General features: G+C 39.6%; 1 protein-coding gene across 2 annotated transcripts; it reads left to right on the top strand.

Moving 5' to 3' along the window:
- The first annotated feature begins 854 nt into the window (after nucleotides 1-854).
- On the top strand, nucleotides 855-14447 carry LOC139445256 (ankyrin repeat domain-containing protein 50-like). Of its 2 annotated transcripts, none has more exons than XM_071226396.1 (5): nucleotides 855-937; nucleotides 2376-2647; nucleotides 3673-3824; nucleotides 5699-5898; nucleotides 8631-14447. In XM_071226396.1, the coding sequence occupies exons 2-5, from the start codon at nucleotides 2512-2514 to the stop codon at nucleotides 9142-9144; spliced, it is 1002 nt and encodes a 333-aa protein (XP_071082497.1). In that variant the 5' UTR covers nucleotides 855-937; nucleotides 2376-2511; the 3' UTR covers nucleotides 9145-14447. The 2 variants fall into 2 exon arrangements, with proteins under 2 accessions (XP_071082497.1, XP_071082498.1); XM_071226397.1 differs by lacking the exon at nucleotides 855-937 and adding an exon at nucleotides 1192-1304.
- The last annotated feature ends 235 nt before the right edge of the window (nucleotides 14448-14682 follow it).

Raw genomic sequence — 14682 nt, 5'->3', positions numbered from 1 at the left:
GCAGAGTGACTATATTAACTGCCATCGGTTTATGTAAGGTATGTATGTTTTATTAATTACATTTTCTGGACCCTATACGAATGTACTTTGTTGAGTGACACATCATTAAGGAAATCTAGATTATTTAACTTGTAAAGCCTGATGGCTGGATTGTACTTGTAGTAGACTAGACCCCTTTTTATTAATTGTATTTGTTTATCTAATTTATAACCGATTAATTGAAGATGTTTTGTCTCATGTTATTCTTCGTCTTGAATCTAAGCTAAATTCCCTGTCGACATACACGTAGACGTGTATTTCACTTAAATGATCCAGGATTCAGAATTTAATTAAAAACTAGATTTTACTCTTGAAATGGTTTGCACAAAAAGGTCATATCGTTTCAGACATACAGATGCTCATGTCTCAAATTATGCAGACAAGCCCAATTTTCTCTCAATAAACATATATGTTAGATTTTGTATGTGCTCATTTTTTGCGTGAATAAATCTGTGTAAGTAATGTTACGATGAAATGGGAGTCTGTTACGTATCGAGAGCATTACTGTATATAGATTGGTGACGCAACGACCCTTGAAGGGATACCCACCTAGAGCGTTCAATAGAGGTGATTAGTTCCCCTAACGGCAGCTTGGGGCCAGCAGGTTTTAAGCCCATTTTATCCAGCATAATGGATCGTTAACCAGCTGTTAACCACATGTGGTTGATAACATTATAACGGGAAATATGCATGGTGCATAATCCATATAGTGGATTGTTGTGTTGCATGTATTTCTGTTGTCAAGTGGAGTAATGTAAATTTAAGTTTTCAAGTCCGCATCCGTTTCCTCTCCGAGCACAGTTTTACAGGAAACCGGTAACTTTAGGGGTTGGGCACCGGGAGTCATGCATGAGAAGGACGATATGTCCGGTTGAAATCAACAAAATGTCAACACGATGTGAGTCTCACTGCATCCCTATATTCTCAATGCATAATTGTTAACAATGCTTATGTTTTGTTATATTCCTTCGAGTTGTAATCGTAATTAGGCTAAAGGAGGAAATCCGTCACTGGAGCGTCTGTTGATTTGTGGGTGGGTGAGTCATGATTTCTCGCGTGGTGTGGATTTTAATGTAGCGTGTGATTTTGATGTTGTCTGTGGTGAATTTACAAATTGATACCTAGCATTATCAGCCTTGATGGAATGAACAGTATTTAGTGACAATATTCTTAAATCGTGTAGAGTATACAATGATTGTGAAATCCAGTTATCAACTGTTGATACAGATGTATAAAAATATCAAGGTCCTGTCTCCTCTTTCTAGGTAATTGTGTTTACATGAATATTCAGTTAAATAGCAACAACTCACACACACTTATCTAATATTGATCTTATATTAATTAAGAATTCAAAGTCAGTGCTGGTACAAAATTTATTGGGGATGTAATAAGAAAATGTACACATGTTATTGCTTTGGCGAGTAGGGCTTGGACAAGTCCAAATTTAATACTCAGGTACCCTACCCCCGATTACCTGACCCGACCTGCATACCCGCTGTAGGTCTCAAAGAGTTGGGTACAAAATTTCTGATTGGGAATTATTGTATCGGACCCCTTGCCAAAAGTATTCAGATATACATATGAAACAATCTGGTCAGGCATACACAGAAATTGACTGAAGCTTTATCTTTACACAAAGATATAAAAGTCAGAAGGAATGCATCTATAGTAGGTAACCATGGAGTTATAGTTGTGTATTTTTCTTACTAAACAACATATCACATAAGTAACAACAGGTCCGGGTAGTCCTGTGGGTACTGGGTCCTACTCTGTACCCACCCAACCAGAGTACCCGAGCGAGTTATCCATCCCAGCATTGTTGGTAATGTTTCGATGTTGATTCTTACACCATTCTCAAGATGGGATGAGTATGACCATTATCCATATCCTTACTGTACATCATGCTTCATCCAGCTATGTGCTATTTGTTATCAATAACCTGTTGTTACTGTTAATCTGCTATCACAACTTATCCTACATGTATGTAAACCTCTCATCACTTTGTTGTACTCATCCAATCTCAAGAAGAGTGTAGAATCTACATAGAATCATATCCAATAAACCAGAAGTTAAATTGTTATCCATAAATTTGTTCTTTGTCATATTTACTCACCAACTAGAAGGGGCCATGGGGTAGTCTAGTGGTTAAAGTGCTCCCTCGTCACGCTGAAGACCTGAGTACAATTTGCGAAGCCCATTTCTGGTGTCCCCCACCATGATATTGCTGGAATATTGCTAAAAGCGGCGTAAAACCATACTCAGTCACTCACCAACTAGAATGGCAGTCAAACAGTTGATGATGTATAAGACAAGTTATGTTTTCACACTTCTTGCAGAAACATAGAAGAATCAGTACCATATCTGCCACATTGTAATGGACCTGAATACCACCAGTATTGCACAATGGAGAACGAAGATGTAGCAACGTGACACAGAAGGACACTATCTAGATCTCCGCGTCCCGAGACCACCATGACACACAAGTATGTATTGGCAGCAATCAAGAAGAAGGATGTGGACAAGTTCTTCCAGCTGATTGATATCCCGGGCTATGATGTCAACACATCGGCAAAGGGTGACACGCCTCTCATTTTGGCAGCCAAATCAGGTATAGTCTACACCCAGTATGTCTGTGCAGTTTTCTTAAATGTTTGAAAACAGTGTAGTGATTCAGATGCCATGTGGCTTGTGTCATGGGTAATATGTCTATGCAGTGTTAGACCAAAGGGGGTATTTGAGGTTTGTCGCTAGTATTTTATTCTGGGGATTCCATAATGTTTTAATTCTAGCTTAGAGTGATGACAAGTACACCTAGGCTTATGCTAAATACATGCTTAATTTATAACACCACTTAGCACCACTAGTGATATGATGAAGCTGGAACCGTTGTTCATGAATCTCTCCCCATGTTGTAGGACTGTGTCAGTATCTCTCTCCCCATGTTGTAGGACTGTGTGTCTCACTCTCTCCCATGTTGTAGGACTGTGTGTCTCACTCTCTCCCATGTTGTAGGACTGTGTGACTCACTCTCTCCCATGTTGTAGGACTGTGTGACTCACTCTCTCCCCATGTTGTAGGACTGTGTCACTCACTCTCTCCCCATGTTGTAGGACTGTGTGACTCACTCTCTCCCCATGTTGTAGGACTGTGTCACTCACTCTCTCCCCATGTTGTAGGACTGTGTCACTCACTCTCTCCCCATGTTGTAGGACTGTGTGGCTCACTCTCTCCCATGTTGTAGGACTGTGTCACTCACTCTCTCCCCATGTTGTAGGACTGTGTGGCTCACTCTCTCCCATGTTGTAGGACTGTGTCACTCACTCTCTCCCCATGTTGTAGGACTGTGTCACTCACTCTCTCCCCATGTTGTAGGACTGTGTGGCTCACTCTCTCCCCATGTTGTAGGACTGTGTCACTCACTCTCTCCCATGTTGTAGGACTGTGTCACTCACTCTCTCCACATGTTGTAGGACTGTGTCAGTATCTCTCTCCCCATGTTGTAGGACTGTGTCACTCACTCTCTCCCCATGTTGTAGGACTGTGTGACTCACTCTCTCCCATGTTGTAGGACTGTGTGACTCACTCTCTCCCATGTTGTAGGACTGTGTCACTCACTCTCTCCCCATGTTGTAGGACTGTGTGTGGTGATGGAGAAACTGATCAGCAAGGGTGCCGACCTGAACATGAGAGACGGTGATGGGAGGACCGCCCTGCTGCATGGCTGTCTGAGTGGCAACAGTGAGGTCGTCAGGCAGCTGCTCTATGCAGGCAGTGACACCAACAATGTGAGTACAAGATTAGCATTGCCGTAGAGATGTCATGCAACAGTCATTACTGCTGCCTGCTGAGGTGCATGGATAGGACTTTGGAACTACAGTCATGCCCCGCTTATACAGACTTCAGATATCTGTAAACCTCGGTTCCCGGACGATTTTCATTCAAAACGAAATAATTACTATATAAATTTACCCGTATATCCGGACGGTCATTTTCATACACAAAACACTGAAATGCACACAAAATTGTCTCATTTATCCGGACAATACACTTCTGCTGGTGGTAATCCTTCTGCTGGTGGTAATCCTTTGATTCGTGAGAAGTCAATTAACCAAGTGACACTGAGTTACGTTTGAGACGAGCTTGTTTATTGTACATGTAATCCCCTTCGATGAATATGGCGTCTGTGCAGGTCAGAGGTCAAAGTTGTGTAAGTATGGCCTGTCAACCAGCGAAACGTAAGCGACATGCAGTTACAGCACGCGAAAAAAGGGAAATTTATCTGTTTAAAGAAAAACACCCGTCAGCAAGTTTAGAAACCATCATTAAGAATTATGGCACAGAATTTCGACATACCACAGGAAAATCGACAATTGGTGACAGTTCAAACTTCCATGACAGACTTTTTGAAACGTGTATGTCTTGAATAAAGATTGAGTGGATGTATCTGTTTGCTCTGTCATCTGTCATGAGTTACATAATTGAAGGGAAGTAACTCTTCCAGTAAGAAGCTGGTTTCAGTTACACGGAAATTCGTTTAAACGGACGAATTGTGAAATGACGCAAGTGTCCGTATAAACGAGGCACGACTGTACCTCACTGGCCCCAGTCAGCTGTCTGGTGTTAGGGGTACCCCAAGAGCTTGTAGTAGTATAATATTCCAGCAATATCACAGTGGGGGACACCAGAAATTGGCTTCACCAATTGTAGCCATGTTGGGAATCGACCCGGGTCTTAGGCGTGACAAGCGAACACTTTGACTACTAGACCATCCTCCCACCCCTTTCAGGCTTCTAAGGAAATTTTATGTGATTTAACATGTTTATAGAACGTAATAATTGCAGGCTGGGGTATATTCCTGCTGTACTGCTTGTTGATGGTCATCTGAAGCTATACTCAAGTGGTGTGGATTGAGTTGCCTTGCCTTCAGTTGATTAGTTACTGCCAATTTACACACTCACTCACTCACCCACCCACCCACCCACCCACCCACTCACTCACTCACTCACTCACTCACTCACTCACTCACTCACTCACACACCCACTCACTCAACCACCCACTCAACAACTCAACCACTCACTCACTCAACCACTCACTCACTCAACCACTCAACCACTTACACACCCACTCACCCACTCACCCACTCACTCAACCACTCACTCACTCACTCAACCACTGTCACTCACTCACTCACCCACTCACTCAACCACTCAACCACTCAACCACTCACTCAACCACCCACTCAACCACTCACTCAACCACTCACTCAACCACTCACTCACCCACTCAACAACTCAACCACTCACTCACTCAACCACTCACTCACTCAACCACTCAACCACTTACACACCCACTCACCCACTCACTCAACCACTCACTCACTCACTCAACCACTGTCACTCACTCACTCACCCACTCACTCACTCACTCAACCACTCAACCACTCACTCAACCACCCACTCAACCACTCACTCAACCACTCACTCACCCACTCACTCACCCACTCACTCAACCACTCACTCACTCAACCACTCACTCACTCAACCACTCACTCAACCACTCACCCAACCACTCACTCAACCACTCACTCACTCACCCACTCACTCAACCACTCACACACACACTCACTCAACCACTCACTCTTTATCCCCCTGGTTTCAGTACACCGTGAATGGTGACTTCGCCCTCCATGAATCCATCACCAGCGGGGACATGGACACAGTCCTGACACTGCTAGAAGCGGGCACTGACGTCAACAAGTCCAACTGCATCTCCGGCTACACACCGCTCATGTTGGCGTTGCTCAATGGGTTCGGGGACATCGTCAGGCTGCTGCTCCGATACGAGGCCAACCTCAACCAGTAAGTATATACACACGCAGCCATCTGGTTTCTGAATCATATTGTTGAGCCATGCAACCTGATTCAGCACCTTGAATTCATCATGAAGTCACCTCATCTCAAAACCTCTTTATCATGTTGATGAGCAGAGTCAAATACTAAACCCAACACAGAAAACGCAGAAAAACACAGAAAAATGCCATGGCTAAACGATCACATGAAAAGTTAGTGAGATATGGTAATTTATATTAGGGGATAAGGTACATATAATTGTGAAAATTATTAGAATATCCGTGAAATATCAAACTTAACCCCCCTGTTTAAAAAAAAGGACTTGTCCAACATTGCTGAGGTCGGATTGTATTCGGGGAGTTATCATTATTAAAATACAGGTAAAATTTTTACTAAAATCCATAAAGAAGCTGTAAATGATGTTCATGTGCAGCATAATCATTTTGCCACCCTAATGGAAATAAAGGATTATCTCCCTTAGAATGCTGTGAATGTTGTGTACATAGTCTTTTTGACTGTTCACAGTAGTACCATGACTAGTGCTTGCTTTCTATATAGATTTTAGTGATCGCTAATCGTTAACTTAATAGCGAACAATTGTTAATAGTGGTAGCTTTCGATATAGATGTTAGTGATCGATAATCGTTAACTAAATATCGAACAATTGTTGATAATTATCCGAGAAGTAACAGTCAGCAAATATACAAAAAGCTCAGAGACAAAATATCATATTTCACATCACTGGTGAGTGGTGACACACTTATACATGGATTACTTTGTGGACATGTAAAGTGTAACAAAATCAGTTGCTTTCTGTCTTGAGCAGTGGACAAAAACAAGTTTGCTTTGGTAACATTAAACTTTATTTCATCACAATAGTTGATGTGAGATATTATGGATGCCACAACTTTCTTATTTAATATAGTTAATATTTCTTCTCCTCGACGATAATTCTGATTATCTATCTTTTTGTGAGCCCCAACCATAACACAAGACATACTTTTTTTACAGCACATTCATAGATGCTTCTCATTTAATATACGACTTCATGATCATAGCTCTATGATCACAGAGTGAGCCAAATGGTCAATGATGAGCAAATGATTAGGTTCAGATGTTTACTAAGTGTTGTGGAACTTGTAGAGTGAGAACTTGACCTGAGAACATCCTGATGATGAGTTGATCTTGAAGGTCTCCCAGCTGGACTATATTGATTATATTGATTATATTGATTGATTTTATTGATTGATTATATTGATATCATATCACCACAAGGTCTCCGGTAAGTCATGCAGCAAACTCACAATAATGTCTGCTGAAGCATTAATGAAAATTAGACTTGACCCAGTATAATGTGTAAAGGTTTTTCTTATGTTAGGCCTATAAAATAATAAGATTTAAATCATAGTTTTAATAATGCATTAAATAGCGATATAGGGACAAATGATCACCTGAAGTATCCTTTTTTTAGCATTGCTCCAACTGAATGTACCTAGAGTTACCTCCCTTCCACCAAACTCTGCTTCCAAAATATAGGAAATTGGTTTGAATGTTTCTTTAGGCAAATCAATTCTTAGGATTTACATTATTATCCTACTTGCAATTATGTATTAGAGAACTTTAAGATAGTTGATTAATTATTTCTTTATTGTGAAAATGCTGATTGTCAGAATGAACCAGTGAATTGTAAATTGAACACAGGTCTAATTATTGCACCTACAGGTTACAGCTGACTGTAAGAAACATCCATTGCCTTTAGGCAGATTATTACTGTAAATCTTGATATTAACTCGAGTGTGAATTAAATGCGAAAAATGCAAGTGGTCATCGCATTTATATCAACAATAAGACATTTTGGATAGCAGAAATACCAACGTAGACAAACGCTGAAAACAAACAACTATGTATTCCACATCACAGTTGATTGAGCAGCACTTGTTACAAGTATATAAAGAATGTCATTCAAACACTAATTACATCCTGTAAATTGTCACTGCTGGGGTCAAGACAAGCGTTCTACTCACTCATGTCATCACTGATCACACCTGCAAGTCCAGACAGACGCCACCCAACACATTGTCTTTGCTCTTTGCAACTGCATCAAAGGCCGACACGAGCACGTATTGTTTTAGCTGAAGTACTCTACTCAGCGCTAATAAGCAGTGCTATTTGGTGTGTGATTGGATTAATGTAAGGTTGGATTAAGGTGAGGATTCTCCTGTAAACCTGACAGAGGACATTTTGTTTAGATATAAATCCACTGATGCTTGAGAGGAGGTGGTGTCGCATTCATATTGAGTCGCATTTTTAACTAGGGGCCAGCGGTCACATTCTTTTGTAGACGCATTAATTTCACGTTTTACAGTATTCATACATCAGATACTTGTTTGCTTGTCCTGGTTACTGAAGCCTGATTACTGTGAAATAGCTGTAAAATGACAGACAGTTGGAACTCATGTTCACTCACTCACAGACTACACTGAGTGACTGACTAGAAGCATCATGGAGCCTAACTTCATTAGGTTTGCGGGGCGGTCGGGTAGCCTAGTGGTGAAAGCGTTCGCTCGTCACGCCATAGACCTGGGTTCGATTCCTGACATGGGTACAATGTGTGAAGCCCATTTCTGGTGTTCCCTGCCGTGATATTGCTGGAATATTGCTAAAAGCGGCGTAAAACCATACTCACTCACTCATTAGGTTTGTTGTAAGGATACATTTCATGAACTGTTTCCTCTGTTCAGGGCCATCATGGAAGGTGACACAGCTCTTCATCTGGCTGTTCAGGTTGCTCCTCCGGATGTGATTGCCGACCTTATCCATGCTGGTTGTAACATGGACATCCTGAACAACATGGGGGAGACTCCCCTCATCGTGTCGGTGTACGAGGGACGCATTGATGCTGCACGCTTGTTGATCCTCTCAGGATGCAGCATCGATAGGTACGACTACTTCTCCCCCCTCTGTGTCGCATGTGTGCAAAACAGCGCCATCATGGTGCGATATCTCCTCTCTGAGGGGTACAACGTCAGCAAAGATAATTCAGTGAAACAGAACCTTTTTTTCAAATTTGAGGACAACTACCCTGAACTTTTCTCCTACATATTTGAGGACAGATGTGTGAAGCCCATGAGTCTACGCGAGATCTCACGAGTTCGTGTCCGTCAATTACTAGGACCTGACGTGTCTGGTCGTATTTCACAACTCTCACTTCCAGGGATACTGAAGGACTGGGTCGTACAAGATGTGATATACTGAACGCAGGAGCATGATCTGCTTATTTATTGTCTGCCATAGATTCTGTCTACATCCAGTTCATCATGCTGCAGTGCAGGTTGTGATCTGGACTGCTGTCTGTCAACTGCAGGTTTGCCCTTTATTTGCTGGAAAACATACAACTTTGACATAGAACTCTCTGTTAGAGCAATATCTATCAACAATTAATATGTTTCCAAATATGATGATAATGATGATTTAGAAGCATCCTACAAAAACACCTACTGAGACAGTCCTGTGTCACAGGCCGACAGAATTGTATGTAAAGACACTTACAAAATGTATGTAAAGACACCTACTGAGACAGTCCTGTGTCACAGGCCGACAGAATTGTATGTAAAGACACTTACGAAATGTATGTAAAGACACCTACTGAGACAGTCCTGTGTCACAGGCCGACAGAATTGTATGTAAAGATAACTGTGATTCACATTTACACAAACATGTATGTGATATTTTTCTCGGCCATATGCAACAACTCGGACTCTTGCCTTGCCAGGATCCACTTATTGTAGGTCTGAATTCAGAATCATCCTGATTAAGATCCTTGTTGTGTTATCACCATAACCATTTGTGTTGGCATCAGTGTTGGGGTAGCTATCAATCCATCTTCCCGAGGCAAGAGCGTCCACTAGACTTTTTATCAAAGTCTTGTTACCACCCTTGCCACATTAAGCCCACTTCCCTCTGCTACATATGAATGGACTATCGCACATATTGATAGTCCAATCAGAAACAATTTCACAAAATCAACATCCATGACTAGTACACCTTCATTTGAAAGTGATTAACCGCTGCCGGTCTTTGTTTGTCAAGTCTCTTCCATCTTTTAAACCCCCCAAAGATTGCCTGATTTTGTGTCAGGGATAAAATCGCGAATGCCTTTGGTATACATATAGTGGCCATCTTGGTGAAGATATAGGAGATAAGAACAGCGATCTGATTGGATATCGCGTTTTCATTACAAGGGGCACAACTTGTGATCTACACCAGGTGGCGCAAGGGTCGAGCCAAGAAAAGTTGCCTTGATGTGGCAAGGGTAGAAACTAGACTTTGATATTGGCTAGTGGACATGTCTTGGGAAGATGCCATCAATGCCACTCGGAGCTTTCTTCACACACCATGAGATGCAAACCAGCAGGAAACTCTGCTCACTAACACTCACTCATTATTCTTCCAAGTTTCCAGGAAAGCAGTCATGGCCCTCTGTTTGTTGTATGTCCTATACATGTTTAACATCCGACTGTCAAAGTGCCCTGATGACTCTGAGAAAACAGGCCCAGCCTTGAACAATTCCAGACAATCAATAGTAATGTTGACCGTTGTGTGTATTATGTATTTGTAGGGTAATCACAAACTACTAATTTGTTGTTGGGGAAAGAATGTTAACACTTATTTTGAACTTTCCTCATAATATTAAAGAAGATTTACCCTTTTAAATAACTACTAAAGGGAACTACAGTAAACTATGGTTATAACGAACTCGAAGGGACCACTAATTTTAGTTTGTAATAACCTTAGTTCGTTATAAGCATATAAACAGCATTTATACAACAAATGGTCGGGACTAAAAATAAGTTTGTTATATTTACTGTATCTATTTATAATACTGATATCAATATTCAAGAAAAGATTTACATTTACTCAGTGGCTATCAAACTGTTTATGCAAAATTTATGATGTCATATTAGAATATATTTATTTGAGAAACCAGCAGATCTCATTTAAATCAGACCTTAGTTCTCACTACCGCTTAACAAAGGTCTGAAGACATCCCATAAGGGGTCACGTCAGAACGACCTTTCATCCGACCAATCAGTGCGTCGCTTACGAGATTATGAAAGTGACAGTCGGAAAGTGATTTCTAGTCATGCAATCTTGAAAACTTTAACATGGTTATTCAGAACGATAGTTACGGGTTTAATGACTGAATCCTTACAATCTAGACCATCTATTAGCCATTCCAGAATGTTTTTTGGTTCAGGTTTCAAATTTGTAATCGAGAATTTGTCAAAATATATTTTGAAGTGTAGTCGCCAATTTGAAATTTGTGCCGTAAAGCATGAGAAAGCTGCCTTCTGATTTGTCATTCCATTGGTCGGTCAAAGTTCGCGCAAGGTTGGCCTGACGTGACCCTTATTCGGATGTCCTCTGATCTTTGTTTAGCGGAAGCGAGAACTAAGATCTGATTTTAATGAGATTGAGGTAGTTTTGAGGGTATGTTGCAATGGGATTTATATGCACTGTATGCCAGTCTTCAAATTAAAGGAAAATGTTTCTCTAAAATATGTTGAGAGGAGGATTTATATATATTTACAATTTGTGATAAGAAATTTGTATATTCCTATGTTTCACTTTAAATACTTTTGCTATACTTTATTTATATATTTATGCAGAAATTTAATGCCATTTTCCTATTGGCATAATTGAGATAGATGATGCCTGTGTTACTGACATGTCTTCATGACAATTACTTAGCTAACTATATGTTGGTCATTCAAGAACTTGCTAATGAAGTGACCAAACTATGATGAATTTTAGAATTTTTTAGAATAATTCAAGTTTTAATTATGTAAATTCTTTTATGGACTTTTGTTAAATATTGGGCCCTGTTCCACAAATAACTAAGACAACTCCCATACTTTAACAAAGACTTACGACAGTCACAGAGTTACGATTACTTTGTGGAACAACGCCCTGAAATCTAAGATAATTTTATGTTAACTTTTTTATGAACGTTTTGGTTAAAACAGGACAGAGACTATGAGTGAATATATTTTACACTGAAAAGGAAAAATGTGTCTACCAGTTGCATATTTCAGCTTTAGTATTTGTTTACAGACAAAAAAAGATACAGCATTATTATGCTTTTATAGCACAAGATCTGATTTTATTGATACCGTATGTATTTAATGTTTTATTTCTTTCTTGCCAGTGAGATGTGATTTTTGGTCTTCTCATTGGGAATCGCAATGTATTATATGAAATATATTTCACCCATTCCTTGTGAGCAGTATATACCATCCTTTCTTCAATGTAAATATGTCATTATTTCAAAAGCCTGGGAATTGTACAGTATTTCTACAGACTTTAAAACAGACTTTTTTATGCACTGTAATATTTTCTGCTAACAGTGTACACACAAACGGTAGCAGAAATGTCATGACGTTGTTACTATGGTAACAGTGTTTACAGCACTAAAATGTTTACTTTTCAGACGTTCAGCATGATAAATGAGTCTCTGGATAATAATATAAAAAATCAGTCAATTGAAGTAAGAGAGGTGTCACAATTATATTACCCTTAAAGATTTATAAGGCTTTTGTGTGTGTATTGATGAATGCTCTCCTGTATTGACATTTTATGGCAGCACATTAGCAGGGATGAATCCTTAATATAATGCATCAGGACATCCTGGGTCAATAACAAAGAAAAATATTCAACATGGTGATTGTACAGCCATCCCCTGCTACCTTCTTGGTGACACTGATTGCTCAGCTGGATAAGGCATTGCATTTCGCCTGTACAGAGTTGTGTCTCTTAGCTGAGCCAGGATAAACTGGGTTCAAATCCCAGATTCACATCAGTCTTGATCACGGATCTGTCAGCATCATTCCTGTGCTCATGGGTTTTACCAAAGTAGTAGATGGATGATCTTCATCACTTCAAGCTTTTACCACCACATGATACTGAAATACCATTGAAAGAGACCTTCAACCCAACTTACTGTCAACAGCAGAAATTTTTACTTCTCGATACAATTATCAATCACAATCGCACTCAAAGTAATAAGTATCAATTCTAACCTTAAATGTATTCTTTTACAAATGTTACACCAAACACTAATTACTTGTGAAATTGAGTAGTGAAAAAGTAAATGTTTTCATCCATTGCGCCATACTTGACACTGCCAGCCGTAAGTCAATAGTGTGCCAGGTATTTTGCCATCCTGTCTATGAAAAAGATGGCTTACGCACCACAGAAAAGAGCACATACAATTATTGTGGTGAGCAAGGTATCGTGATACGTATCGGATCGCACAGTTGGTGTATGCTCTCAGACCTAGTTAGAATACCAGCATTGATACCCCTTCTTGCAGATATTCATTGATGCACCCTGAGAACTGTGCAGCTGATACTATACATTAGAGAACAAATATGCACTTATATTGATGTTCCTGTTCCTGAAAACTGTCACCATGACATCGGCACAATTTCTTGCAACTGTGATAGTGTGATGTTATTAATGTTTCAACATGACATCATACAATATGTATGCAACACGTTGTAAATACTTATTTATTCAATTCTTTTAATAATTCCTGATTTTTTAGCATTTGTTTTCTTTTGTTGAGTTTTATAGTTTATGGTCATGATTTTGCAAACCATAGAACAACAACATAGATACAATCAACAACATTAATATTGTGTATGGCTGAGCCAAGGTATGAGATGTTATGTTGTTTGCAAGGATAGTTGCAAACATCTACAGTATGATAACAGCTCTGATAAGACATTAAATTATATTGTATAATAAAATGTATATTTTTCTTATTGCCATATGATTACGTTTCTGATGAGATATTACTTCCGTTAAGATTTAACAGGTGTTTCATAACCATGATTACAATATAATTCTCTCCACCTTTCTAACCACAATTATCCTGTGTATCATTTATGTCAATGCTTTAAACATCCCACTGAGAGATGGAGATATTGTATTCAATGGGCCCAGGGTATGTATCATTTAGTATATTGGAGATGCTTGTATATACACTGGCTATATAACCTAGGATGCAATATTTCATAGTCAGTGCTGTTGAAGATACATTATGTCACTTGAACACTTCCTGTGTACTGTATTCGACGTAATAAGCGCCCACGGCGCTCTCAAAATTAGAAATAGGGGTCTCTTATTAGAATATTATTTCGAGTTGAAAGATCGTTAATTTCATGGTTTATGCTGACAGCCTGAAATGTTTATATACGACACATATATTTTTTCAGGATTTAATTGCCCATAATTAAGGTCGCATATAACATACGAGTGTGTATTATGCACAAATGAATAAGTCTTGTGTACATTAATCATTTGGAAGAGGTGCTAATTGGGATTGTTCACTAGCCAATATATTAGCAAATATCGCGGTGTGCGCTTATTAGAGCGGGGCGCTTATTACGTCGAATACGGTAATTCCATAAACACCTTATCAATTCCTTGTTGCTTGGGTTCCAGAAGAACGTGATTATACATTGTGTTACATGTACGGTGCTCACTATTTATAACTCTACCATAATGTAAAAATATCTATAAATAAAAAAAAATATACATTAATTATGTGTGTTGTGTATTTATTTATTGCAACATTCTGTTGTAAAAAGGAAAATAAAGCAATAGTTTCACCTGTCCATCAGACTGACGAGTCATCCCACAGCTTGGAGCAGCCTGCCCCACATTATTCAGACAGTGGTTCGAATCCCAAACAAGAACCTGCACTTGCATTAGCAGTGTCTGAAGCCA

The sequence above is a fragment of the Haliotis cracherodii genome, unplaced genomic scaffold, assembly GCF_022045235.1.
Source record: "Haliotis cracherodii isolate W230 unplaced genomic scaffold, xgHalCrac1.p SCAF_6, whole genome shotgun sequence".
NCBI lineage: Eukaryota > Metazoa > Mollusca > Gastropoda > Lepetellida > Haliotidae > Haliotis > Haliotis cracherodii.
Note: the sequence above shows the minus strand (reverse complement) of the source record. Positions and strands in the feature narration are given on the sequence as shown.